Source organism: Bombyx mori, chromosome 24 (genome assembly GCF_030269925.1).
Source record: "Bombyx mori chromosome 24, ASM3026992v2".
NCBI classification, from domain to species: Eukaryota; Metazoa; Arthropoda; class Insecta; order Lepidoptera; family Bombycidae; genus Bombyx; species Bombyx mori.
In genome coordinates, this window is record NC_085130.1 from 3,248,267 (window position 1) to 3,276,170 (window position 27,904).

Consider the following 27,904-nt stretch of genomic DNA (forward strand, 5'->3'; position numbering starts at 1 on the left):
AACGTCTAATTTTCGCTTCTCAGTTTTCAGAATGGTTCTCCATTATATATATTTTTATGTCTTGCATAACGACATCCAATTTCACGTAACGGATGTCATTTAATGAATTATAATAAATAACTGGGAACAAATCAAGTACGGTCGTCCGGTGCCAATTTAGGATTACCTGTGTTATTGGTACGGGTAGGTACCGCCACCCTGCCTATTTCAAATGCGAAGCAGTAATGCGTTTCGGTTTGAAGTACGGGGCAGCCGTTGTAACTATACAGAGACAGAATCTCAAGGTGGTTGGCGCATTCACGTTGCCTGTGGGCTCCGATAACTACTTAACACCAGGTGGGCCATGAGATCGTCCACCCATCTAAGCAATAAAAATGAACAACTTACCGTTTCTCGTACAGTCTTCAGTCTTGTTCCGCCCCTCCACCATGATATTGTGGGCTTCGGTCTGGCTCCAACGGCTTGGCATACCAGTTCTGTGCTCTGACCTGCGACTAAAGGCCTTTTTCCACCCTGCAGACGAACCCACAGCGGGCGCACTGTAATAGAACACACATTGTCAAGAAGTTTGACCAGTAATATTTATTTACTTTACCATTAATAAAATTCCTTGAAAAGGCAAATTCATGAATATGGCGCCAACTAGCTTCAGAATGAAGTTCTGTTCTCAATTGTACTCTGCAATGGCTGCTTACTCTTTGGACTAGAAGTAATGACTGCACCGCGGCAGAAATTGACAGCTGGTTGTGAGCACCACGGAGCTAAGGTGGCTCATACCAAGCGCTACCAGAAAATATGGAAATATGTAAATGTCGTGGGTTCGATTATTATTCGAATATCGATATAGGAGTATCGAAACCTCACAAACACTTATTAATCAGGTTCTTAACATGATTTATAGTTTTATTGAGTTCCCAATATTTCGCGTTGCAAGAACCACGAGGACGGGCAGACTGCAGACTGTGGGTAGAGTATTAGACGCAGTAAATACTGTCTACCCTCTAGTCCGTTTTCCGGCGTTACCACTGGAAATGGAGGGTAGATTTTTTTCCTAGCTAAGCTAAGCTAAGCTAAGCTACCTTGAGATGCTATTTCAGTGTAATCTTAGCTAGTAGGCGAGCTCACGGGGCTTAAACCGGAGTGATCCTAACACTGACCCTAGCAAGAGCAGTGCTTGGCAGACTCTACCACCGGATCGGAAACGCGACCCACTGAGAAGATTCGGCGAAAAACTCAGTGGGCTGTGTCTATGGGTTAATTCGCTCGTCGAGCCCTTCGTCGTAAGCGACGGGTTCGACGAGAACGGTGACCGGTGCTTGTGGTATCTAAAAGCACTGTTAATGGATCGGGAGGATCCGTAATGACGGGAGGGTAGAGTTAAAGAGAATTAATTGTGTAAATGAAAAGTGTCCGTCGAAATATATTTAAATTAGAATGGCGCCACATTAACCTCACCGTAAATTTTAAAGGAAGCGCCAAATATTATTTAAGTAAGTTTGAGAAGTTTTTCCCATAACTGCTCTGTTATTTAGATACTTTATCATAAAATGAAATGTTAGTTAATCAATAATCGTTCTATTCACAGTTTACGAATAAAATCACTCTTGGTGTACGTTTTCTTTAGGGCTATATTTACTGCATTATTTTATATAGTTGTTAAAATTTTCAATAGTTAACTATTTTAGTCGAAATTATATAAAAAAAATAACTCGACATAATATTTTGTTCATATACAATTGCTACATTCATGCCATACCCTTTGTCAACACCAGCGCGATTGTGACAGGTTTTTGAACTGTTATTTATAGCATACAGCTGGAAACTTTTTTAAACTTTTCTCCCATATAAGATAATTCTCCTTTTTAGGGTTGATTCGACCAAACAAGAGTAAATCTTATTCTTAGAATAACTCGTCAGTTAATCGAGAGTAAATCAATTTTACGTTTTACCATCTACAATTCTAAGGATAGTGGGCTTATTCGGGAATTGTTACTATACCGCCGTTTCGCACGGAATAACGAAGCTATTCCTAGAATAAAGTAATGGCGTCTGTCAGTCTAATCATCTGATTTCTGTCATTTCATAAATATTTATTCTGTTTTAATTTAAAGTCAACGCAATGCACTAAATTATTATTAATAGTCTGGCATTGTATAATGCAACGTTTAAACGAAAAAAGATAAAACCACACGACAAAACTTGACAATTCTCTCAAACAAACAACAAATAAAATTAATACGTTTGACAGCTAGATATCTTGATAATGTATCGAACTGTTTATTTGTTTTTTGGTGTACAATAAAGAATACTCTCTCTCTCTCTCTCTCTATCTTACACTACAGCTACTTTTTCACACTAAAATACGGCAAAATCGAGTTGACGCTATCTATGTATGTCCTTACACTATGCCGTTAAACAACAACATTTATTTGCCGGATTTTATTTTCGTTCACCATTCACTATGCTATTCGCGTATTGTTATTCCTAGCGCAAGTATACTATCGTTTACGTGGAAAAACGCCTATGGATTTACTCGAGATTAAAATCATGGAATAGGTTATTCCTCGTATAGTTACTCGTGTATAAATTTAAGTTTGGTCGAATCCACCCTTAGTCACCCTAATACTGGACTATTCTCATAACAACCATCGCTATCATTCCGGTTGAATTCACCATTTCGCTATTTCAATTATTTCTTGGACCGGTCTATGTATATATAGTGGCTTTCAGTTGATGAAAATATAAACGTACTGTTACGCGCTGGGGTTCGGGATAAATAAAATTTCACCAAAGTACAACTTAAAACTGTATTCAACACTTAAAACACTTCATAAACACTTTAAAACACTCAATTCGCTCGTTCCGCTTCGCTTCAGGTGATCCGTTCGCTGTTTCGCTTTCGTATTTTCGATTACTGACTGACTGCGTGCCATCCCTACAACGCTTTTATAGCCGATGCATCATCCCTAGAGCTATCAAGAATATTCCACACCTCTCTAGTAGTAGTTTCCGGTATCTGACAATAGATGGCGTTGTACCTCTCGAGCGTTTCTAGGTACTTCTAGATCCTTCGATATTCGTTCGGACTATTCGGCGATAGATGGCGTTACTCTTACTGGCGTAACAATACAATCCCTAATACCAGTCAACCAACGTATTATAATAAACTTCAATTAAACGGTTCTCACGCCGATTAAGAGTCTAATTCGAAAATCAGATACGATACCCGTTTGACTGAACTACCGGACCGTGTGTGTTCGTAGCAAATTGAATTTTAATGACTTTAAAAAAAATGTTAATTTTCCTTTCGGCGGGGGAGCATTGAATTAATATCTGGCCTAAGCCTTGTTCGACGCTGATCAATCTGTGAATGAATTCGAATTTGACGGGCCGGTGATCAATGGTATTTTGACGAAGGGTTTTTAATTCAATGATACATATTTTATTTTCGTTAATTCGATAAATTAGAAATTGTTTTTTTTTTCTTTTTTTTTTTGTATTTTATTTTTTCTTGTAAAGTGCAAACGAGCTGCATTATGTTAACATGGAGCCTATAAAACAACGTCGATTTCGTGACCCATCTTGAGACATGAGGTCGACCTTAAAGGAGCATAGTTAAACAACAAAAAAAATGCCACAGGTTATTAATATAAAGCTAGCGAACGCAACTTACGTCCGTGTGACGTCATTTGTGGTTAACTAAAGTGCAATTTATTCGTAGATTAATTATACACTACAGTGTTTATCGTGACTTGTAAATTATGAGATACTATTAATTTAATTATTTAAAATAAATTACATTCGATAAAAATTGGGCTCGAATGATCGTTGCAATTTGATTTGGTACTGTTTGTCGTAAAAAGAAGATTTTCAGAAAAAATTGTAGCCTAAGTGTTAGGTCTGATAAATCGTATCTAGCGATGCAACTATGCTGGTCTTCAAATCCCGCGGGCAGGTACCAATTTTTACACACACATAGGTATAAATAACATCGTGTAATGAAAAAATAGAACACGTAAAATATCTATTAAAATAGCTATAACTGCTTTTGATGATTAAACGCTAGCTAGCCGTAGGCAGCGGCTTGGCTCTGCCCCTGGCATTGCTGAAGTCCATGGGCGGCGGTAACCGCTCACCATCAGGTGGGCCGTATGCTCGTCTGCCTACAAGGGCAATAACAAAAAAAAAACTAATTTAAAAATAAACTAATCAAAATTAAACTAATAAAACTAATTTTTGATGGCAATGAGTCAGTTCGGGTAGTTACCGCTATCCTTCCACAACAGAAATGGGTAGGACAGTGAATCCTCTGCAAAACCTTCTAATCTACAAAATATTCATATTTAATATAGAAAAGGACTTGGAGGAGGCCTTCACCATGCTTAATGGGTTCCTGCCAAACATAAGTGAAGAAAATTAAAATTATTATATACCTATTTACTTTGTATTTTAGCAGGAAATAAAAGGCTTTTTATTTATTTTATTTTATTTATTATTAATATAGAAAAATTAAATATGAATCACGAAATTCACACCAAAAAAAAAAATTAATCAGTTGTACTAATAAAAAAATACAGAAGAATAAATTCACCTTTCACGACCGCTTTCACTTCCTGGGCCATTATGATTCTACAATACCCTTTGCTTGGTTAACAAAAGGGTCAAACCGAACTATTCAACCCTGCCCGAGCCCTTTTTTAGACCACTTAAGACAATTAAGCAGTTTTTTTTTGTTTGGAACACCCTTTATAGGGCACCTCGAGCTTTTAGGTAAAACTCTTTCGAGGCTGTTTACGAATAAAAATAAAAGGGTTAAGGGCACTTTATAAACGCTCCTTTGATAATTGTAATCAAGGAAAAACTGAAGGGTTTGGCTAACGCGTTTGTGACTTATTCGACTTATACCTCAGGGATTTTTGATCTTACATAAAACAAAAAAGAGCGTCTCGGCTTGAACTAATATAAGTTGAACTATTTAATATTGAATTTGTTGAACTTGAGAAGAGCTTAGAGATTATTATTTAAATTAAAGCTTAATAATATGATAATGTAAGAAAAATTTAAAACATAATTGAAAAAATACATAAATAGTTATTTTTTATTTTTTGCTTAGGTGGATGGACGAGCTCACATCCCACCTGGTGTTAAGTGGTTACTGGAGCCCAAAGACCTCTACAACGTAAATGCGTCACCCACCTTGAGATATAAGTTCTATGATCTCAGTATAGTTACAACGGCTGCCCCACCCTTCAAACCGAAACGCATCACTGCTTCACGGCAGAAATAGGCGGGGCGGTGGTATCTACCCGCGCGGACTCACAAGCGGTCCTACCACCAGTAGGTTATTATATAAAACAGAGAGTGTTATATGAAGAACTCTTTATCACGACAAAATCCAAAAGTAGATACTTCTATCTTCATTACGAAGTTAGCGCTTGTCAAGCCGTGGAGCGCGTTTAGTATTAAAATGAAGAAAAATAAATCTAGGCGTCCAATATGAATCACTAATTCAAATGTGGACGAAAACTGGTAGTACCTCCCTGTTTCACCCGTGAAGCAGTAATGCCTTTCGGTTTGAAGGGTAAGAGGCAGCCGTTGTAGAGTTTTTTTTTTTTTTTTTATTGCTTAGATATGTGGACGAGCTCACAGCCCACCTGGTGTTAAGTGGTTACTGGAGCCCATAGACATCTACAATGTAAATGCGCCACACACCTTGAGATATAGTTCTAAGGTCTCAGTATAGTCACAACGGCTACCTCACCCTTCAAACCGTAACGCATTATTGCTTCACGGCAGAAATAGGCGGGGCGGTGGTACCTACCCGTGCGGACTCACAAGAGGTCCTACCACCAGTAATTACGCAAATTATAATTTTGCGGGTTTGATTTTTATTGCACGATGTTATTCCTTCATCGTGGAAGTCAATCGTGAACATTTGTTGAGTACGTATTTCATTAGAAAAATTGGTACCCGCCAGCGAGATTCGAACACCAGTGCATCGCTCGGATGCACCGGAAGTCTTATCCTTTAGGCCACGACGACTCAACTCATATTTAACTCAACTCATATTTTAGAACTCATATTTAATGAGTGGCGGCATTTACGTTATAGATGTCTATGGGCTCCGGTAATCACTTAACACCAGGTGGGAACAATCACGCCACGTTAACTGGTCCCGTGATAAGTTCGTAAATAACTTGTGTTACAGGTACCAGATAACGGAAATAAATGTAAGATTTTTATTATACACATACATATATTTAATATACATCCGTAACCCTGGAAAAGTCGTTTATATATATCATACAAACATCTGCCCTTGGCGGGATTCGAACCCGCGACCCCCTTGTGTAGTGACCATGTCACTGACCACTACATCAGACGGTCGTTAAAATTAGCAATAGTAACCCTTTAATTCGAACCGTTTCAAAAGTTTAATAGAATTTAATGCAGAACCTCTCAATGAAAAAAAGCGAACGCATGCCTTCCCTAAACTAATGCGGTTAACGCACTGCTTTATTCACCAAAGGGAGGGTTCACAATCGCGTGTTTAGTTTCAATGGTGCGTACAAAGTCATTGTTTTATTAGCGAGTGTGAGAATTTTATCGTTGAAGTGCGAAATGATTTGCGTTCAAGTTATGAATGATTTTAAAGGGGGTACTTTGAATAATATTATTATTTTTAGCAAATATAATGTTCTGTATTTTAAAATACGAAATTACTATTACTAGAGGTCTCGCAGTAGTCGAAATTCGACTATAATTAATTGGTATTGTAAGTTTGTACACTATTATGATTGTATTTTCAACGCCAAGACTACACTATAGAAAAATATTAATAAAGACAAACAATATTTAATCTACTCTCAATATGACAACAGACGTCAAGAACAAAAGTTTGACAATAAATAAATAGTATGCATGCGTGTGTGTTTCAAATACATGGTAGTGTGTGTAATGTTTTCTTTATTGATTTAATGTATCTTTTATGCATTATTTTAAAATATTATCATTGTGCACTTCTTCTCTATATTCTCTATAAGTGTGTAAAATTTCATACTCCTCCGTCCGCGCAATTTTTGTTAAAAGGGGTACAAAGTTTTTGCATCACGTATTAATACATATATAGATATGTCAGAACCAGCGGACCCGCCCTCGCTTCGCTTCGGAAACTGTAATTTATTATTTATTTTTCCACTATTAAATGGATGTAATTATGCATATAAACCTTCCTCTTCAATCACTCTATCTATTTAAAAAAACCGCATCAAAATCCGTTGCGTAGTTTTAAAGATTTAAGCATACATAGGGACAGACAGATATAGGGACAGAGAAAGCGACTTTGTTTTATACTATGTTTCATTAAAAAATATTGTTACACGATAATGTTTGCAAACTGGATATGTTAAATATGAAATTCTTTACAAGCATCGAGTTTAAGTTTGCTAACACTAGCCCTAGCAAGAGCAATGTGTGGCGGTAGCCATCATACAAAAATGATTTGACAGATGCCTGAATCTCGCTTACGACATTTTCAAGATAAGCTTACATATATATAAGTTCCGAACGACAACATTCGGACCGTCTACCGAGCAATATCACCCGGTCAATGGAAGACCTTCCCTCTGTCGTTAAGCCTTCCCAAACACTGCTTGTTTTTTTTTTTATTGCTTATTTGGGTGGACGAGCTCACAGTTCACCTGGTGTTAAGTGGTCACAGGAGCCCATAGACATCTACAACGTAAATGCGCCACCCACCTTGAGATATAAGTTCGAAGGTCTCAAGTACAGTTACAACGGCTGCCCCACCCTTCAATCCGAAACGCATTACTGCTTCACGGCAGAAATAGACAGGGTGGTGGTATCTACCCGTGCGGACTCACAAGAGGTCCTACCACCAATAAAGTGCCTCCCTGAATCTATCCGGTGGTAGATTCGCGAATTCGGAATCGTGACCCACTCAGAAGATCCGGCGAGACACGATGGGCTGTATCTATAGGTCAGTAGATGTAAAACACCCGGTCAGAGAAAACATTCATGCCGATTCATTGTCTTTTCATCAAGTTGGCGTGTTGTTTAGACTCAGTTCTTGCTCACGGGAAACTTTCCAGAACTTTCCGTTAGTTAGTTCGTAATTTGTTTCAAATCGCCGAAGCGGACGAAATGAATTTTAAAGTTTAAACGGGATTTGTTGAGATCGTGCACAACTATATCTATACATATAAATAAAATTAGAGTGTCTGTTTGTAATATTGAAATAACCGCTTTTTACTACATGCATATGAATATATATACGGTACATACACCAAAATATTTTTTTTTATAATTTTAGTCTGTCTGTCTGTTTGTTCCGGCTAATCTCTGGAACGGCTGGACCAATTCTGATGAGACTTTCACTAATAGGTAACTGATGATATAAGGAGTAACTTAGGCTACATTTTAGACTATCTTCTCCCCGCGGCGTCGCCCGCAGTTATTGACGTACCTATCCATAATAAAATTTAATGTTTCCGAAGCGAAGCGAGGGCGGGTCGCTAGTCTTATATATAAAATTCTCGTGTCACAATGTTAGTTACCATACTCCTCTGAAACGGTTTAATCGATTTTTATGAAATTTTATATGCATGTTCAGTAGGTCTGAGAATCGGGTACTATCTATTTTTCATACCCCTAAGTGATAAGGGTTGTCCACCCCTAAACATTTATTTTTTATTTTTTGGACAATTTTTTTTTTTATAGTAATAGTGCGTTATGTTGTTATTTTTATATTCCCTCATCGTTCACAGCGCTACACGACTCTTTCACTCTTTTACACACATTATGTTAGTTTTTTTTCTACACTAGAAATTCTTTAGACTTCTTATGTATGGCAAAAGAACGTTTGCGTGGTCACCTAGTTATATAAACTTCTCTGTGTACCAATAAGGGTAAAATACCGAGCTAGTTATTTTTTTTTTACTTTCCTTGTAGGCAGACGAACCTACCTGATGGTGAGTGGTTAATTTTTTTTATTGCTTAGATGGGTGGACGAGCTCATAGCCTACCTGGTGTTAAGTGGTTACTGGAGCCTATGGACATCTACAGCGTAAATGTGCCACCCACCTTGAGATATAAGTTCTATGGTCTCAAGTATAGTTACAACGGCTGCCCCACCCTTCAAACCGAAACGCATTACTGCTTTACGGCAGAAACAGACAGGGTGGTGGCACCCACCCGCGCGGACTCACAAGAGGTTCTACCAACAGTAATGAAGTTTCTCTCGAACCTTCTCGTAGCCGTTTCTATATTTCGCGACTCATCTATCATGTTACGATACGAAAAAGAAAAAAGAATACAACTTTTACTTGGTAATTTGATATGGCTTTGATACTTGTTTATGATTATAAGTGACGATTATGTTTTATTCTTATTGGGAAACCGCTGACGGACGTGTGGCTTTCCGTCAATGTCTTTTCTGTGAATGTTTAGGCTACGTATGTTGCACAGGAGAATACTTTATCCCAAGACTGCTGTGCTGCGATTATTAATTTATAAAAATAATAGTTTAAAAAAACTAACAAAATACGCTTTTATAGAAAATCCTACTAAAAAATAGAAAATAAATCTTAATAAATTTGAATTAAAAATAGTGTAAGAAAAAATGATTATATTGTAAAAAAAAGCGTGGAGTGCTTTTCAGGATATTATCAAAATAACCCTTCTACTCATATCTGTTCATAAAATATTTATAGCTACTGATACCCATGCTATTTTATAGTTGGATTTTTATAAGTTGAATTTCAATATTTTCAATTTTTTTTCCATTTTTTTAATGGTAAATTGTCATCGGTTCTTAATAAGTATACCAAATTTCGAGTTAATCCGACGGTTCGAAGGGGGTCAAAATCATGTTCGAAGATTCCGTTACATATTAACATACTAACATACATATGTCTGAAGCTAATAAAAGCGTATTAATAATGGCGCTACTGCCTTTTGTGAGCCTAATCTAATTTTGCTCCTAAAATCTCTGCTTAGTGACAAAGTTAATTTCAAAGCTTGTGTCTCTTACGTCCCTAGCTAATCACATGATCTAATATAGATATGTCGGCGCAAAGTCACTATTTAATTAACCAAAAATAGTTAAAGTTAACTGTTTAATTAATGTTACGCATGTCAACAATTGTTTAAGACGGTATTCAAGAGAATTCATTAAACCAGCAATCTCCGTCAGATATAATCTAGGGTCTTCCAAATGACTTTGACTGACTCGGTGGTGAAGTAGTTAAAGCTTCTGAGTGTTACGCCGCGGGTTGTGGATTCGATTCCCACAACAGTTAAAGACACGTATCCACATTCTTTTGACCACACCACAAGCACCGGTCACCGTCCTCGTCGAACCCGTCGCTTGCGACGAAGGGCTCGACGAGCGAACTAACCCATAGACACGGCCCACTGAGTTTCTCGCCGGATCTTCTCAGTGGGTCGCGTTTCCGATCCGGTTGTAGATTCTGCGAAGCAATGCTCTTGCTAGGGTCAGTGTTAGCAACTCTCCGGTTGAGCCCCGCGAGCTCACCTACAAACGTTAGGGTGAAGCTGAAATAGCCTCTCAAGGCTATCAAGGCATAGGTAGGAAAAAAAATATATCTAGTGACCATAACACAGGGAATCTTAATTTGGGGAAGGATGGCCGTGCGTGATTTGTTCCTAGTTATTCTAAATCTCAATGAATGTGACGGAGTTAATTGTGTTTCTGTTTCAGGCAAACAAATAGTTTAGAGGATTTGGAATGTCTAATGAATTAGTATTGTCAGAACAAGCTTCATCGATTGTGGATTCAGTAATGTATTTGTTTTCGCTGGATCTTCTCAGTGGGTTGCATTTCCGATCCGGTGGAAGATTCTGCGAAGCACTGCTCTTGTTAAGGCCAGTGTTAGCAACACCTCCAGTTTGAGCCCCGAGATCTCACCTACACGCTAGGGTAACGCTGATATAGCCTCTCAAGGCTATCAGCAAAGGTAAGAAAAAAAGAAGAAAAAAAAGACGTGTGGCACTCGGGGACTGCCGCGGTAAAGCTATTGCAAAGCATTTTTTATCAACTTATGCAATTACAATTAGACAATAATAATTTAATATTAAAACAATAATAAAAATAAGACCACGCTATATTTATAAACATTAACAAAAGCAAAACATTAACTGTCTCCTTCACACTCTTAAGCTAGACCGCGTGAGAAAGAGATGGGCAGACTTTTCATGATGCTCATGCAGTGCGACGTCACGCCGCTCGCTTATTCACAAATACTACACCAGCGCAACGTGTGAATGTGTTGAACGCGAGCTACATAGTACACGTAGTGGGGGTGTCAGCTTATTTTCGTTACGGGATTTCTTGATTCAGTCGGCGCGCTCAAGGCCCGCGATAGAAGCTATGCAATAGCTTAAAAAAAGCGGTATATAAAACGAATACCACATCCAATCCTTCCAAGCTCCACGGACCGGTACAGTCGCGTACTGAACTACATCAAACTGTCAATTAGGGTTTTAGATTAACATCTTTATGCGTCACCGTGGCTTCGGCTTTTTTGACTTTGATAATTTACGTTCACAATTTTGCGGCTCGGCGAATATGTGGATGTGTTTTTTTTTCTTTCACAACATTGTGTCGTTGACGTTACTAAATATAAATTTATGGGGCTTATTTTTTTTTTTGGTTTATTAGCACAGGAATGACTAACATGTTAGAATATGTCTTTGGTTTTTTGACGTGATAACGTCTTATAATTCGACGGAGCCGGCTGCACGCACGAAAAAACATGACTCATGCGGCGTTACCTCGCTCTGAGGCGTTCCATTTAAAGCTTGAAGTGCAAGCAGCCTCCGCGTTCGGCAGCGTTCGACATCTGTCTCTCCTACTTGAGTGAGCGATGCATCCGCGTGGACAGCTGTTATACAATACTACATTTACAATAATTTACATGTTTTCGTCAAGTATGAAGTTCAGTGAAAAGTGAATGTGGTGTCAATTGTTTATAGCAACGATAATTGCGATAATTGAAAAATGAAACCATTCCATCAGAATTTTCTTATGACGTTGTCACGTTCAACTATCGTCAGTAAACCGACTTTACAGACAACCGATTTTTTTCAGTTACATTATTAGGGCATGATTAAGAGACTGAGAAAATCCTGCGAGATCCTCAGCGAGTTCTGCCCAACAATTAACAACAAAAAGATAGTTTTAGTTAATAAGGCAAACGATTCTCAAATTATGCACCATAATAACGACTTTGATTCATTCAAAATAGAGCACACTTTACAATATAAGCTAGATAAAGGACCACAGTATTTAATGCAGGAAAAAAATAAAAAAAACATCAAATTTAAACCGTCATTACTGATCGATAAAATAACATCATAATTCCATCATAAAAAAGAAAGAGATAGCTCGAACAGTGCGACGAGTGAAAGAGAGGGGTGCACGAGGAATGTGCAAGTCATACAAATAATATTTAATCCTGTAATGACACGTCAATCATGAGGTATCGAGATGAGCCGATATATTTTACACCTGCTCAGGGTACAGGCATGGTGGAAAATACCCGGAAATTGGTTAAAATGATAACCGGTTTTTTTAAGTCATTTTTCACTAAGGCTCGAGAAACAAGTCAGTGACTGATTCCCTCAATAAATAAGTAAATAGCTGTGAACAAATCATGCACTATCGGACGGAAGATCAGAGAATAGGAAAGGAAATCATGTCTTAATTTAATATGGCTGCAGTATGTTCATCCACACACACTTTACAATGTACCATCCGGCTATGGAATGAGCTCCCCTCCACGGTGTTTCCCGAGCGCTATGACATCTCCTTCTTTAAAAGAGGCTTGTGGAGAGTATTAAGCGGTAGGCCTCGGCTTGGCTCTGCCCCTGGCATTGCTGAAGTCCATGGGCGACGGTAACCACTCACCATCAGGTGGGGCCGTATGCTCGTCTGCCTACAAGGGCAATAAAAAAAAAAAATGTAAGTATGTACTTATGTATGTACTTTACAATGTTTGAAGTCGTCGTGGCCCAAATGATAAGGCGTCCGGTGTATTCATATCTAGCGATGTACCGGTGTTCGAATCCCGCAGGCGGGTACCAATTTTTCTAATGAAATACGTACTTACCAATCGTTCACGATTGACTTCCACGGTGAAGGAATAACATCGTGTAATAAAAATCAAACCGTAATTACTGGTGGTAGGATTTCTTGTGAGTCCGCACGGGTATCACCGCCTTGCCTATTTCTGCCGTGAAGCAGTAACGCGTTTTGGTTTGAAGGGTGGAGCAGCCGTTGTAACTATACGTAAGACCTTAGAACTTATTACTCAAGGTGGGTGGCGCATTTACGTTGTAGATGTCTATGGGCTGCAGTAACCACTTAACACCAGGTGGGCTGTGAGCTCGTCCACCCATCTAAGCAATAAAATAAATAAAAATGTAAGTTAGATGAATGACCACAGTATTTAATGCAGGTTCATATTATGATTCCCATATGATAGTTACATATAATTATTATCCAACATTTCTATTATTATTTTTTAAGTTATTTCTTATACGAACGAGCTAACGGATGTCTGATGTTAAGTGTTAAGGAACATATAGACATCAACGACGATTAGGCCAAAAAAAATTATAAGTTTTGGACACCCTGTATATGATGTGCAATTTCGAATTTTAGACTAAGATCGGTAAAGAGGAGCAAAGCTCGTTTCACGAGCACAAAAAGCTCACAACTAAAACGCGAAACAGCAAGACCGTATCTGAAGTACTAGAAAAGCCGGGAGCTTTGCAACTTCGTAAGTAGCTTTAGTGGGATAAACCGGCTTACTATTTGAACACAAGTTCCAGATCTCGGTGCTAGGTTGAGACTTGAACTTTTTCCAAGCTCGAAAATCTCTAAAAATAGCCCCCCGAAACACTTACTTGGTTAAGGAACATCTATACTTTATATATAAATCTACAGTGATTTTTACGGATGTTCCATTATAACTACTGAACCATGCATCCGATTGACTTGAAACTTGGTATCCATGTAGAAAATGCACGTACTTAATGGATAAGCTAATATTTATATGAGCGTTGGACTCCCAACACCAGTTGCGGGTGCGTTAATGATGAGAATCTTTGTGGGGGTGAGAAATAATAATGTCAATTTTAAACGCCCAGCGAAGCGGATGGGTACAGCTAGTATTTACTAATACTATAGTGAAACCACTTAAATGGCAATATTTAAGGCTAAAAGATCTCGTGGCCGCAATCCAATGTGCTGGTCCGACCAAATCCGCACCAATCTGGATACCGCAGTCTACGGTGCCATACGCATCGCCAAAAACAGAGGAAGATGGCGAAACATCATGCAGAGAAAGATAATGGGAGGAAATGGTCACGAACCTCAGACATGAGAAATGCGACTTAGGGTGGAGGAGCCTAACCGATATTAACCCATTAAACAAAACGACCATACTGGCTAGATGCAGAGATCCGGTCTACTTTCCTCAATCAATAACGGATTCCAGTTTGAAGGGTGAATCTTCGAACTCACATTTCAAATTAAATAGCGCTGTAATATCTACTGATTCTGGTACCCGCTTCGCAGCAGATGAGACGCGAACTAGTTCACCCATGAGGTGATTGACAAAAAAAAAGCGACACTAATATTATTATTTTATTTAACACTCATACGAATACAATCGATGACACAATTAAAACTTCAGTACTATTATTCTATCCGACTTTAAGAATACAGTTTTTGTGGTCACGTATGACTCTCCAAGGACGAATCATCACCAATCAAATAATGCTATTGAAAGAAAAAGCATAAAAAAAACTTACGATTCACGTCTATTGATATATTCTCCGAGACGGGTGATATTAGGGGATCAGTTACTGCCTGTAAAGATAAAAGATATTTTTATTATTATTATCAAATATTATTCATGATTTACTGGTGGTAGGACGTCTTGTGAGTTCGCACGGGTAGGTACAACCACCTTGCTTATTTCTGCCGTTAAGAAATAATGCGTTTCGGTTCGAAGGATGGGGCAGCCATTTTACTTTAAAAACGGAGACATTAGAATTCATATCTCAAGGCATTTACGTTGTAGATGTCTATGGGCTCCGGTAACCACTTAACACCAGGTGGGCCAGGAGCTCGGCCACCCATTAAGCAATAAAAAAATTAATGATATAAATTGTCAACGATCCAGCCGAGTAGTGTGAATTTTTTGGTTTTTTATTAGTGGAAGTGGACAATAACAATGACATTAATATCGCCGTACACTTTGAGACATGAGTTAAGTCTCAGTTTTCTAGAGTAATGGCTGCTCCATCCTTCAAACCGAAACGCATTACTGCTTCATGGTGAAAATAGGCAGGGCGGTGGTACCTACTATTGCCTGCTGGCTATAGGTAGACCACCTTCATAAAGAAACGCCCAGAAGACCTATTCATTCGCAAATAAAAACCTAAAACTGGAGTAGAAATCATCCATACTACTTGGAGCCATTGCGTTCATCCACAGTGTGCTTCCAGAGATCTTTTTTGCCACGTACCATCCGGCTTTGGAATGAGCTCCCCTCTACGATGTTTCCAGAGTGCTATGATAAGTCTTTCTTCAAACGAGGCTTGTGGAGAGTACTTAACGGTAGGCAGGCAGGTTGGCTTTGCCCCTGTCCTTACTGACTTCCATAGGTGACGGTAGCCACCATCACCGTCTGCCTACAAGTGCAATTAAAAAATATTTACCTGACACATGACGTCGGTGCCGTAGTCCGACCTTTGAACCCTGAAGGAGACAGTAGCTCTCGCTTCGGAGTTCGCGAGGAGTGCGTGCGCTTTCCACCACGAGACTCGTGCAATCGGTCGACCTGTGTCGAAAAAATGATGAAGTTTATTGGTCAATGAACTCTTTTGCTTAGATGGGTAGACGAGCTCACAGCCCATCTAGTGTTAAGTGGTTACTGGAGACATCTACAACGTAAATGCGCCACACACCTTGAGATATAAGTTCTTAAGTTTCAGTATAGTTACAACGGCTACCCCACCCTTCAAACCGAAACGCATTACTGCTTCACGGCGGAAATAGGCGGGGTGGTGGTACCTACCCGTGCGGACTCACAAGAGGTCCTACCACCAGTAGACTCTCCATAGAACACTTCAATTTATGTATAGTATAGTAGTATAGTATTTACGGATAGTCAGCCGTCAGCCAATAGTCAGTCAGTTCAATTTGAGTCAAACTTGTGTCAATTCGTTCATCATCATTCTCCTGCCCTTTTCCTAGCCACCTGGAGTTGACGCAACATGTCTTCCCCTTCCATACTCCTCTATCATATACAATTTCTTCGCTCACTCCCCTCTTACACATATCGTCCTACACGCAATCCATCCTTTTCTTCTTAGGTCTACCTCTTCCTCTAATGAGTTAATTCGTTATAATAGAGATATAAATCGTCCAGTCATCTAAGGACATCTTAGCTTAGATTAGATTAGTGTACGAGATCACAGTCCACCTGATGTTAAGAGGTTACAGGAACCCACCGAGGAAATGCCGTCACAACCCACCTTCACACCATCAAGCATTACTGCTTCGCGGCAGAAACAGACAGGGTGAAAAAAATATACAATAATAATAAAAAACAATTACATAGTAACAAATATGGTATAAAAAAAAAATACAATACTAGCTGACCCGGCAGACTTGCCTCAATCTATAAATAAAAGACCTAAACTTTTGTATAAAAATAAACTTAAAACAAACAAAAGGAATCTGTCCGACAGGGGGGGGGGGGGCATCAAAGGAAAAACAAAATTGTTATTTTTATTTAATCCCTTGGATTTTCATATTTATCTACCTTTTAAACCTTCTCTGGACTTCCGCAAATAATTCAAGACCAAAATTAGCCAAATCGGTCCAGCCGTTCTCGAGTTTTAGCGAGACTAACGAACAGCAATTCATTTTTATATATATGTATATATAACAATATAAAAAATGTGAGCCGTCACGGGACGCCTGCCAGATGTAAAACATCGACATTATTTTGTAAAAGTAATATGCAGAAAAGAACAGATTGTGATAGGAACTAAATATGTCATAATGATAAAATAAAATATTAGGAAAAAATAATTTGTTTTCAAGTAAAACACAGGTTATGTGTACTGTAGTAAACAACACTGTATACACTACGGAGTATACACTATAGGTATCCGAGCTCAGCGAGAGAGATGGCTTAACGCCGGATCGAGTGGGAGAGAATCGCACAGTCGATTGCGCATGGCGACGCGTCGCCACGGCATGCGTCGCCACGCCAGAAATCGGTTTTACGTGCGGCTATAGATGTTTCACATCAACAATATTTGGGAGTTACGAAAAAAAAAAGATATTAAATCCGGTATTCATATATGTTTCGTGTATCGCTTCTCATAATAACAACAACAACAACATTTACAAATTACATTACATAAAAAAATATACACGAAACGGACAACGTTGAACGCGAGAATTAATTAAATGAAAACAAATCAAATATTCTCACTAAAGCGATGTAAAACGTCCAACGTAAATACCGCGAACCGAAAATGGCGTTTTATACAATATCTAGTACAGCGGCGAGGAGCTGATGCGAACAAAACACGAAAAAAAAGTGTAAAACAAAAGCTCGACCGGCGTCGACCCTTGTCAAGTGAAGCCGCCGTCCGCGGCCCAAGTCATAAGCGACGGGAGTTTCCAAACTTATATATATAGTCGCTTTTGCACGCGACTTCGTCCGCGTTCACGTAATATATAATGCTTTATTTTAGAACAAATTTGGTCAGCATAAAATGCGTTATAGTGAGCTAACCTTAACATATAGACAGACATATGCTGTCGCGGACCTTTTTTTAGATCTTTTAAAGGGGAACAATTCTATCATACATTCTTTTAGCGAAAGTTTAATCGTTTCTGCAGCACACGCAGCGGAAGCTCTCAAAAGGGATTAAAACCCCGATTTTGAAACATTCTTTATTTGGGCTCCCCTTGCATTGTTCTTAGCGTGATGTTATATAGCCTATAGCCTTCCTCGATAAATGGGCTATCTAACACTGAAAGAATTTTTCAATTCGGACCAGTTCCTGAGATTAGCGCGTTCAAACAAACAAACTCTTCGGCTTTACAATATTAGTATAGATATCGGGGTAAACGACTTATTAAAGCCGCTTTCAGAATACGCTATAATATAATAGCATATAGTATATAGCTCATAGCACAACAATATCACATACCATACATTGTTATGGAGACGTTCACACTGTACTGTACTATATATTATTGGCTAAGTATAGACTGCTATACTATCTGGCTTCTGGCACTATAGTAAAGCATAGTAAGCAGCTTAAGACATTGTTTTGATTGTTGTTTAAATGATAAAATGTTGTTTTGATAAATATCCAAAAAATTTAGGGTACACGCCGTAACGCTAGAGTATAAAATGACGGTACGTGAACAGAGTCGTCTCAGTCAGTCGGTCAGTTGGAATGAAACTATCGCTTTACCCGGTCGTTATGGAAATTATTTGTTGAGAATGAGAATATCATTAATAGGGAGACTGGGAATGTCAGAAACAGCAATGCTGATTTAACTTTAAAAATCAATAATCGAATAATAACTTCTCATCAAGAAGTGGCCAGTGCCTTTGAGCACTACTTTGCTGATATCCCAGCTTCTACCACAAAATCTTTAATTTCATCTCCTACCGCCGCCGAATCATTACTGCAAAATCATATCGATAAATGCAGTGTTAACTTTAAGTTCACAAATATTGATATAAAGGACATAATTGATAATTTCAAGCTCATTAATATTAAGAAAACTGGTGATTTATGGGGAATTTCAATTAATGTTATAAAATCCATTATTGATATAGTTGCACCTTACCTTGCTACAATATTTAATGACTGTATTGATGGTGGTGTGTTTCCTGATCTAATGAAATATAGTAAAATAATACCTTTATTTAAATCTGGTAGTACTTTTGACCCCTCTAACTTTAGGCCCATTTCAGTACTACCTACATTGAGTAAAATTTTTGAAAAAATTATTCTGCAACAACTTTTGAACCACTTCAATTCCAATAACCTGCTTCATAACAAACAATATGGATTCACTAGAGGTCGGTCAACTATTGATGCAGGTGTAGATCTCATTAAAAATATTTTTCAGGCTTGGGAAGAGTCGCATAATGCCCTTGGGGTTTTCTGCGACTTATCTAAAGCTTTTGATTGTGTTGAGCATAATACATTGTTGAGGAAATTACACCATTATGGTATTAGGGGCGTTTCATTAGAACTTATTAAATCTTATTTATCCGGAAGAATCCAAAAGGTAGACGTTAAAGGAACGAGATCTTCCGGTGTCTTACTTAATATGGGTGTTCCTCAGGGTTCCATATTGGGTCCCTTCCTATTTCTTGTATATATCAATGATTTACCTAAGTTTATTGAAACCCGTCACGAGGTCGTATTATTCGCTGATGATACATCATTATTGTTTAAAATTAAACGACATTTGGAAGATTATGACGATGAGAATGAGGCTATCTCGCGCGTGGTACATTGGTTTAGTGTTAATAATCTGTTATTAAATAACAAAAAAACAAAATGTATAAAATTTACCACACCTAATGTTAGACAAGTAGACACTAATATTACTGTAAGTGGAGAGACACTGGAGCTTGTGGATTCGACAGTTTTTCTTGGTATAACAGTTGATTCCAAGCTGCAGTGGGGTCCTCACATATGCAAGTTAGCGAGTAGGCTTAGTTCTGCAGCGTTTGCGGTAAAAAAAAAACGAATGTATACTAATGAAGATACGGCACGCCTGGTTTATTTTAGTTATTTTCATAGTGTTATGTCCTATGGCATTTTGCTATGGGGCAATGCTGCCGATGTCGAAACGATTTTCATCCTGCAGAAGAGGGCTATTCGTGCTATTTATAATATGCACCCGAGGGAATCCTTGAGGGACAAGTTTAAGGAAATCAAAATTCTAACTTTAGCGTTCCAATACATTTTTGAAAATTTATTGTACGTGCGTAAAAACATTGAAGAATTCCCCAGAGTCTGCGATTTGCACAATGTGAACACTAGGAACAAACATAGGCTTGCGTTGCCGGCGGCTCGAATTAAGAAAATAAGCAACTCTTTTAGGGGGCTGGGTGTACAGCTTTTCAACAAGATCCCACTAAACGTTCAACTACTACCTGTTCATAGATTTAAGAAAACTGTTAAGGAACGTTTGTGCAACAAGGCATATTATAAAGTTAAGGATTATTTACTAGATGGCACTACGTGGGAATGAGGCGCTCGCTCCTGGCCTTTTCATTTTTCATTATTATTATTATTTTTTTAATTGTATTTTTTTGACTTGTTTTTTCTTTTATTGTGAATATTTCTATTTATTTAAAAAAAAGAAAATATTTGAGAAAAAACAAAAAAAAAAAGCCCGCTGAGTTTGTTTCGCCGGTTCTTCTTAGGACTGTGGTTTTTTTTGGAACCGGTGGTAGAGTTAACATTGTTATTTGTATTTTGACATTCAACAAGTGTGTCATACTGACATCTAAGTTGAAATAAATGATTTTGAATTTAAATTTGAATTTGAGAATGAATCAAAATTTTTTATTTATTTACTTTTATTGCAATAAGCGGAGTTCTAGCGAATACGAATAATGACGGAAATGCCACTCAGCCATCCCTGGCGCCGTCATATATAATATCACACCATTAGAATTGAAGTGGCATGATATAGCCTTTTTAGGCTATCAGCATAGGTAGGAAAAAAAAAATTGTCAACCCGCCTCAGCTCATGCCTTAAATAAATCACAGCATTCGCGAGAATTCGACATTTTCGCCCAAATACAGACGCGAGAGGGTAGAAACTCTATGACGCATGATAGGGGTTAAACAAGGAATCGACCCCGGGACCTGATTAAACGAGAGCGCCGACAGCAGCCACACACAATGCGTAATTAATTTTCTATATATGGTCTTTGTTGGGAATTCTTTTCCTTCATTGTATTGTGTTTTACTTATGTAATTCACTTATTTTTTTATTTTTTTTTAAAGAGTGAGTTTTGTGTACGCAGCGAGAAACTTTGGGGTGGTTTTGGGATCGTATTTAAAATTTAATTATTCGAAACTGCTTTTTATTGACTTCGTAATTCGACGAGCGTGAGACTAGAACCCGATGTAAGCTCCTGTGTGCTTTTGTTTTGACTAGCTTTCGATCTGTGGACGAGCTCTCACATCAGCGTGCTTTGTGCGAGTTTTTTAACTTTCTCGATAGCGTAAAAGTTAACTCAAATTTGTGTGGAGTCTGCCTACGTTTGCCGCTAGGGGCGCTGTTCCAACTGCTTATAAATTTGAGTTAACTTTTACGCTATCGAGAACGTTAGAAAACTCGCACTAAGCACACCGCACGCCCTTGTTTGAGGGGCATTGTGGAGACCTTCCGTTTCGGATGGTACGTAAAACAAGATTGGGTAACGCATAGAGACTGAAGGTGTCCGTAGTTCATTACGACTCGACTGTAATAATAACATTGTCAATGCCCACGATCGAGGATCAATGGGAGGGTATAATAAAGGTGATGCCTGTGGTGTCCATCCACCGGTTTGAAGATAGGGGGGTTATTTTAAAACAACTTACCTCCAACGGCTATACAAGTGAGATTGACCTCTGTTCCCTCGTCATAAGGTCCGACAACTCCTCCGTTTACCTCGTTCCCTTCATGGTTCAGAACTATAAGTCGCTCTGGTGGAACTGTTGAGAGATTGGATTTAAAATATAGAAACTTTTTTTTTGTCAGACGAAGGGTATATTAACTTATAGAACTTACTTAGAACAGTTAGGTTTAGTCTTGTATTTTTCGTTGGTGATTTAATGAAGTCCACTCTGCATCTATATTGACCGCTGTCTTCTGGTCTGTTAAAAAAAACAAAAAATAGACCTTAAAGCAACGCGTTAGAGTTGATTATCATTGTATATGACTAGTGAAACGGTTACAGACAAGTTTCCAAACGTTGATTTTGATTTGTAGACAGATTTTTTTATTATTTTTTTATTGCTTAGATAGATGGGCGAACTCACAGCCCACCTGGTGTTAAGTGGTTACTGGAGCCCATAGACATCTACAACGTAAATGCGCCACCCACCTCGAGTTATAAGTTCTAAGATCTCAGTATAGTTACAACGGCTACCCCACCCTTCGAACCGAAACGCTAACGCATATTCTTCTTTCGTTGTGTTTTTCAGCGATCACCGTTCTCGTCGAAGGGTTCCACGTAAATTCTAGCTCATAGACACAATCCACTGTGCTTCTCAGTGGGTCGCGATTCCGATTCGGTAGTAGATCAGCGTAGCATTGCTCTTGCTAGGGCCAGTATTAGCAACATCTCCGGTTTGAGCCCTGAAAGCTCACCTACAGGCTAGGGTAAAGCTGATATAGCCTCTCAAGGCGAGGGCCAGTGTTAGCAAATCCTCCCAGTTTAAGCCCCGTGAATTCACCTACCGACTAGATCGACTATCTGTTTGTGTGGGTCCGATTCTGAGAAACGCTAAAATTTGTCGGGACCTCTTTTCACCTCATCGAGAACCCTAAAACCAATTACAAAGTTCATCCGAACATACAACGGGTTAATAAAAACGTTGTTAAGACACATTAATCACATTTACCGACTTGTTTCAAAAGCATCAATCGTAATTTGACCCCCATTTGTCATGCTCCTTTTATATTATTCAATCGGTTGTCTTCTATTTCGACAACAACAAAGGATTGGTAAGACGATATTTTCAACGAATCGCTTCTGATTTATCGTTAACAACAAATTGATTTAGAATTATATTCGTTTTACTAAACTCGACCTAGATAACGGGCTTTTGAAGCGAAAAACTTAGTACATGCGATCTCAACTCCATTAAAAAAGACTTCCACGATGAAATATTAGCGTAATTTTTTATTTTTATTGCTTAGCTGTGTGGACGAGCTCACAGCCCACCTGATGTTAAGTGGTTACTGGAGCCCATAGACATCTACAACGTAAATGCGTCACACACCTTGAGATATAGTTCTAAGGTCTCAGTCAGAGTCTCACTCAGTCACAACGGCTGCCCCACCCTTCAAACCGAAACGCATTACTGCTTCACGTCAGAAATAGGCGGGGCGGTGGTACCTACCCGTGCGGACTCACAAGAGGTCCTACCACCAGTAATTACGCAAATTATAATTTTGCGGGTTTCATTTTTATTACACGATGTTATTCCTTCACCGTGGAAGTCAATCGTGAACATTTGTTGAGTACGTATTTCATTAGAAAAATTGGTACCCGCCTGCGGGATTCGAACACCGGTGCATCGCTTCAACACGAATGCACCGGACGTCTTATCCGTTAGGCCACGACGACTTCATATGTAATTCGACTTGTATGTTTGTAACTGACTTCTATAGATGCGATTTTGACCCAATTTAAACGGCCAGATTTCATTCAAACTTTGTAGATTTATCGAGGACCGATGACAATACACTAATTTGATAAGATTATTCCATTATTCAATTTGCAAAATAACATCTTTGCCAATTTATATAATTTTTATCTATAGTCGATAAGGCAGGAATTGATGTTAAAGTACTTAATAGTTTTAAAAATACGCTTTTATAGAAAATTTAACTAAAAAATGAAAGATAAAAAATAGTTTAAAAAACAAAAAAACACGCTTTATATAAAATTCAACTAAATAATAGAAAATAAGTTTAAATTGAAAATAGTGTAAAACATATTTTATTGTAAAAAAAGCGTGGGGTGTTTTTTAAGATGTTAATGAAATAATAATTCTTTTACTCATATCTTTCAGAAAAATATTTATAGCTAATAACACCATGCACTTTTCTATTTTTTAGTTGAATTTTATATAAAGCGTGTTTTTTAAATTTTTTATCTATTATTTATTGTAAGCAAACACGAGCTATTTTTTTTTTTTATTGCCTTCGTAGGCAGGCGGGCATACGGCCCACCTGATGGTAAGTGGTTACCGTCGCCCATGGACTCCAGCAATGCCAGGGGCAGAGCCAAGCCGCTGCCTACCACCACTACCACCCGGTTTGTGCTTCAAAAGGTCACGCGTCCGATTTTCAGGGTGGGCTTATCGTGGTACCAATTTATCCTACTACTAGCGACCCGCCTTCGCTTCGCTTCGGAACATTAAAACACACATGAAACAAAAAAATAAAAAAATAAAAAAAAGTAGCCTATGTTCATCAGGGACAATGTCGGCTTCTAATGGAAAAAGAATTTTTCAAATCGGTCCAGTAGTTTCGGAGCCTATTCGAAACAAACAAACAAACAAACAAATCTTTCCTCTTTATAATATTAGTATAGATTATAATATTAGTATAGATTATAGTATAGATGGTAAATTAAAGAATGTGATGATTACCTTACGTTTTTTTTTTAATAATTATTATTATATTAGAATATATTGTGTATTAATTGTATGTATATTTACGGATATATGTATGTATGTATGTGTACATATATGTATATGTATTTCACTGGAATGGTACACCGCGCGTAGTTCGTTTCCAAATGATTATTGTCCACCTAAAGGTTGGCTGGAAGAGATCGCTCTTAGCGATAAGACCGCCAATTGTACTTTTTTATATTTAATGTATCGCACTGTTTATTTGTTTTTTGGTGTATAATAAAGAATATTCTCTCTCTCTCTCTCTCTTACCTTAATTTACTAAGAATAAGGACTGCTGGACGAGAGTTGCTTCTGAAGGTTGCTCTCACTCCTAAGGTGGTAGGATCCGACCAATGCGAAGTCACTCCTTCTCTTGTATCGAATCTGTCGACAACAATAAATAAATTTAACTCGTATAACTTCGAGCCTATAAATAGTTCTTAAAGATCGTTCGTTCTCTTCGCAGTCAATACAGAAAGTTAAAACCATTAAATATTTTAATCGACTTTGACAGAAGATAGATCAAAATTAATTGGACGGTGTAATGCAAGAAACATCAAATCTTTACATTATTTTTATGATTAGAGAATTGATTCTGTATAACTAATTCGGGTGGTAAGATGTAGGTTATTGTGACCCTGCACGGATAGTTCATAGATGCTGGATATATTCTACAGCAGAGTAATTATCAGTTCCGCCTTGAAAGGCAGATCACTCGTGGTACCAATACGTACGGCTTTTACTTAGAATTTCTTCGTGTTTTATATAGTACCAAAAACACACAATATAGTTCATCCCAAACACAAAATTACAAATGTTATTATGTACGTTAAACAAAGATACCGATCGAGAATCTGTAAATTTTTCAACGTAACGAAAATGCCATAGAGATTTAATCTGCTGACCCAAGGTATATTCTTCTTTTTTATTGCTTAGATGGGACTAGTTCACAGCCTACCTGGAGTTAAGTGGTTATACTGGAGCCCATAGACATCTACAGCGTATTTACGCTGCCATTTGCGCATTTGCGCCACCCACCTTGAGATATAACTTCTAAGATCTCAAGTATAGTTACACCGGCGACCCCACCCTTCAAACCGAAACGCAATACTGCTTCACGGCAGAAATAGGCGGGGTGGTGTTACCTATCCGTGCGGACTCACAAGAGGTCCTACCACAAGTAATAAATGTTATGACTGGAATGGTATTCACTAAAGTAGTAGATCAAATCGAAGTACGGCAATACATCGAATTGTTTTAAGAATTAATATATATATTTAAGTTCTGTAGCTGTTTATTTCTTCAAATCAAAGCAAGGAAGGAACAACTACAGCTCCGAATTTAGCTTTTATTAAGCACACGAGTATGAACGGGTGGCAGGGTACTTTTACTTAATCATCGACTGATGTCAAATAATGGCACAAAATATTCTATCCAATTCAGCACGACAAATGACAAAAGTTCTTTAATTTTAGCTCAAATTAATTAATAAACCGAAAATAACTTCAAAGGATGTTTTCGAATCATTAATTTCGTTTCCATTGTTTTATATTAGGGTGGGTTCGCAAGGACTTAATTAAAAATTGAATTAATGTAAAGAAGTGTAAAGCAATTAACTTTTAATCGAATAAAGTGGGGTGACCAAAAAGTGGCGCCCGGGAATAAATTTTTGATCTGAAACATCTAAAGCCGCCCTTATAACTGACTGCTGGCGTGGCGATGCATGCAGTAGTGACGCTTAACCGCGCTCTATAATGGTATACTGGGTGTTAGGCCCAAATCATAGAAACACAGTAACCACAGAAACACAGAAGACTGTGTTTCTATGATCTGTGGTGTTAGGAGACCGCTTCCGAAAACGGAGACAGACAATAGTACTAATGACACCTTTGAGGATGGGACGGAAAAAAAATCGATCCTGATAAAAATAAGTATGATAGAGTGAATAGAATAAGTATGGCACCAGTAAGTATAATAGAATCTAGACTTTAATATAGTAATGAAATTTACTCTAATAAAATATAATTTTGTATGACTCAGTACTACGTAACACCATCCAATTTTCTTGTCTCGATTTCGAATTAACTCATTGAACGGTCGGCTTTAATAAACATTATTATCTCGCTTAACACATCCTCTACAACCGGTTAGAATATCGACCAATCGAAGGCCACTTTGTGTACAAACACGCCGACAAGACGCGCTAATGATTTCACTTAGAATAGGCATAGGTACAATGGGCGCGGTCGAGAATTGATTACATGAAAGTTTGAGTTTTAATCGATCTAAAGAGTTTCGTTTTTTCTACGAGAATCAAACTTATAGTAATACTAGTAGAGATAATACTACTAATACTAGTAATACTAGTAAATCAAACCCGCAAAATTATAATTTGCGTAATCACTGGTGGTAGGACCTCTTGGGAGTCCACACGGGTAGGTACCACCACCCCGCCTATTTCCGCCGTGAAGCAGTAATGCGTTTCGGTTCGAAGGGTGGGGTAGCCGTTGTAACTATACTGAGATCTGAGAACTTATATCACGAGGTGGGTGGCGCATTTACGTTGTCGATGTCTATGGGCTCCAGTAACCACTTAACACCAGGTGGGCTGTGAGCTCGTCCATCCATCTAAGCAATAAAAAAAAAAAAAAGATTACTGTACTGTGGCAAACAAATATAGCTGAAGATCACACAAACAAAGAACCAAAGCACTACGATCTCAGGAATCAGCTAACCAAAAAATACATACGTGGAAATGGAAACGTGAGGTTTACCAGCGAAATCTGTTTATAACTGACTAAAAGACCTGATATTCTCCAAATTCCTCTCTGTCAGGAATACGATGAACCCGACTCCCGCACTCTGAATCCATGGATAGGAAAGATACTCGCCGATCTTTGTAACCAGAACTCACGACTGCTTCGACGTCGAAATATCCAGAATATCATGAGCTGCCTAACTTTTGGGAATTTCTGAGATACATAAGCAATGACGACCACTCATCGTTTCACCTGGGCCGTGCTCTCGTAGTAAAGCAATTAAACAAAAACTCGGCGCTTTCCGGAGTAGAATCATTTTCGAATAAATTTTCTTTTTCTACACATCCCACTAGGTGGGGTTGGCATAGCGCATTTTTCTATTCCAATCCTTCCGGCTTTCCTTCATAGTGATCGGTCATGGCTGGCTTGGACATCACCCAAAACACGTAATTTCGAATCCTCCCGATCCACTAACGGTGCTTTTAGGTACCCCAAGCACCGGTCATCGTTCTCATCGAACCCGTCGCTTGCGACGAAAGGCTCGGCGAGTAAATTAAGCCACAGACACAGCCCACTGAGTTTCTCGTCGGATTTTTTCAGTGGGTCGCGATTCCGATCCGGTGGTA

General features: G+C 38.4%; 1 protein-coding gene across 1 annotated transcript in view; it reads right to left on the reverse strand.

Annotated features, from left to right (window-relative positions):
• The window catches only part of LOC105842638 (nephrin), a 435,127-nt gene that overhangs the window by 27,532 nt on the left and 379,691 nt on the right, over positions 1 to 27,904 (reverse strand). The window contains exons 4-9 of the mRNA XM_038020059.2: positions 24,790 to 24,903; positions 21,899 to 21,984; positions 21,709 to 21,822; positions 15,772 to 15,893; positions 14,860 to 14,917; positions 388 to 539 (exon numbers count right to left, since the gene is read on the reverse strand). Coding sequence (XP_037875987.1) covers positions 388 to 539; positions 14,860 to 14,917; positions 15,772 to 15,893; positions 21,709 to 21,822; positions 21,899 to 21,984; positions 24,790 to 24,903 — 646 coding nt within the window. The remainder of the gene's footprint in view (positions 1 to 387; positions 540 to 14,859; positions 14,918 to 15,771; positions 15,894 to 21,708; positions 21,823 to 21,898; positions 21,985 to 24,789; positions 24,904 to 27,904) is intronic.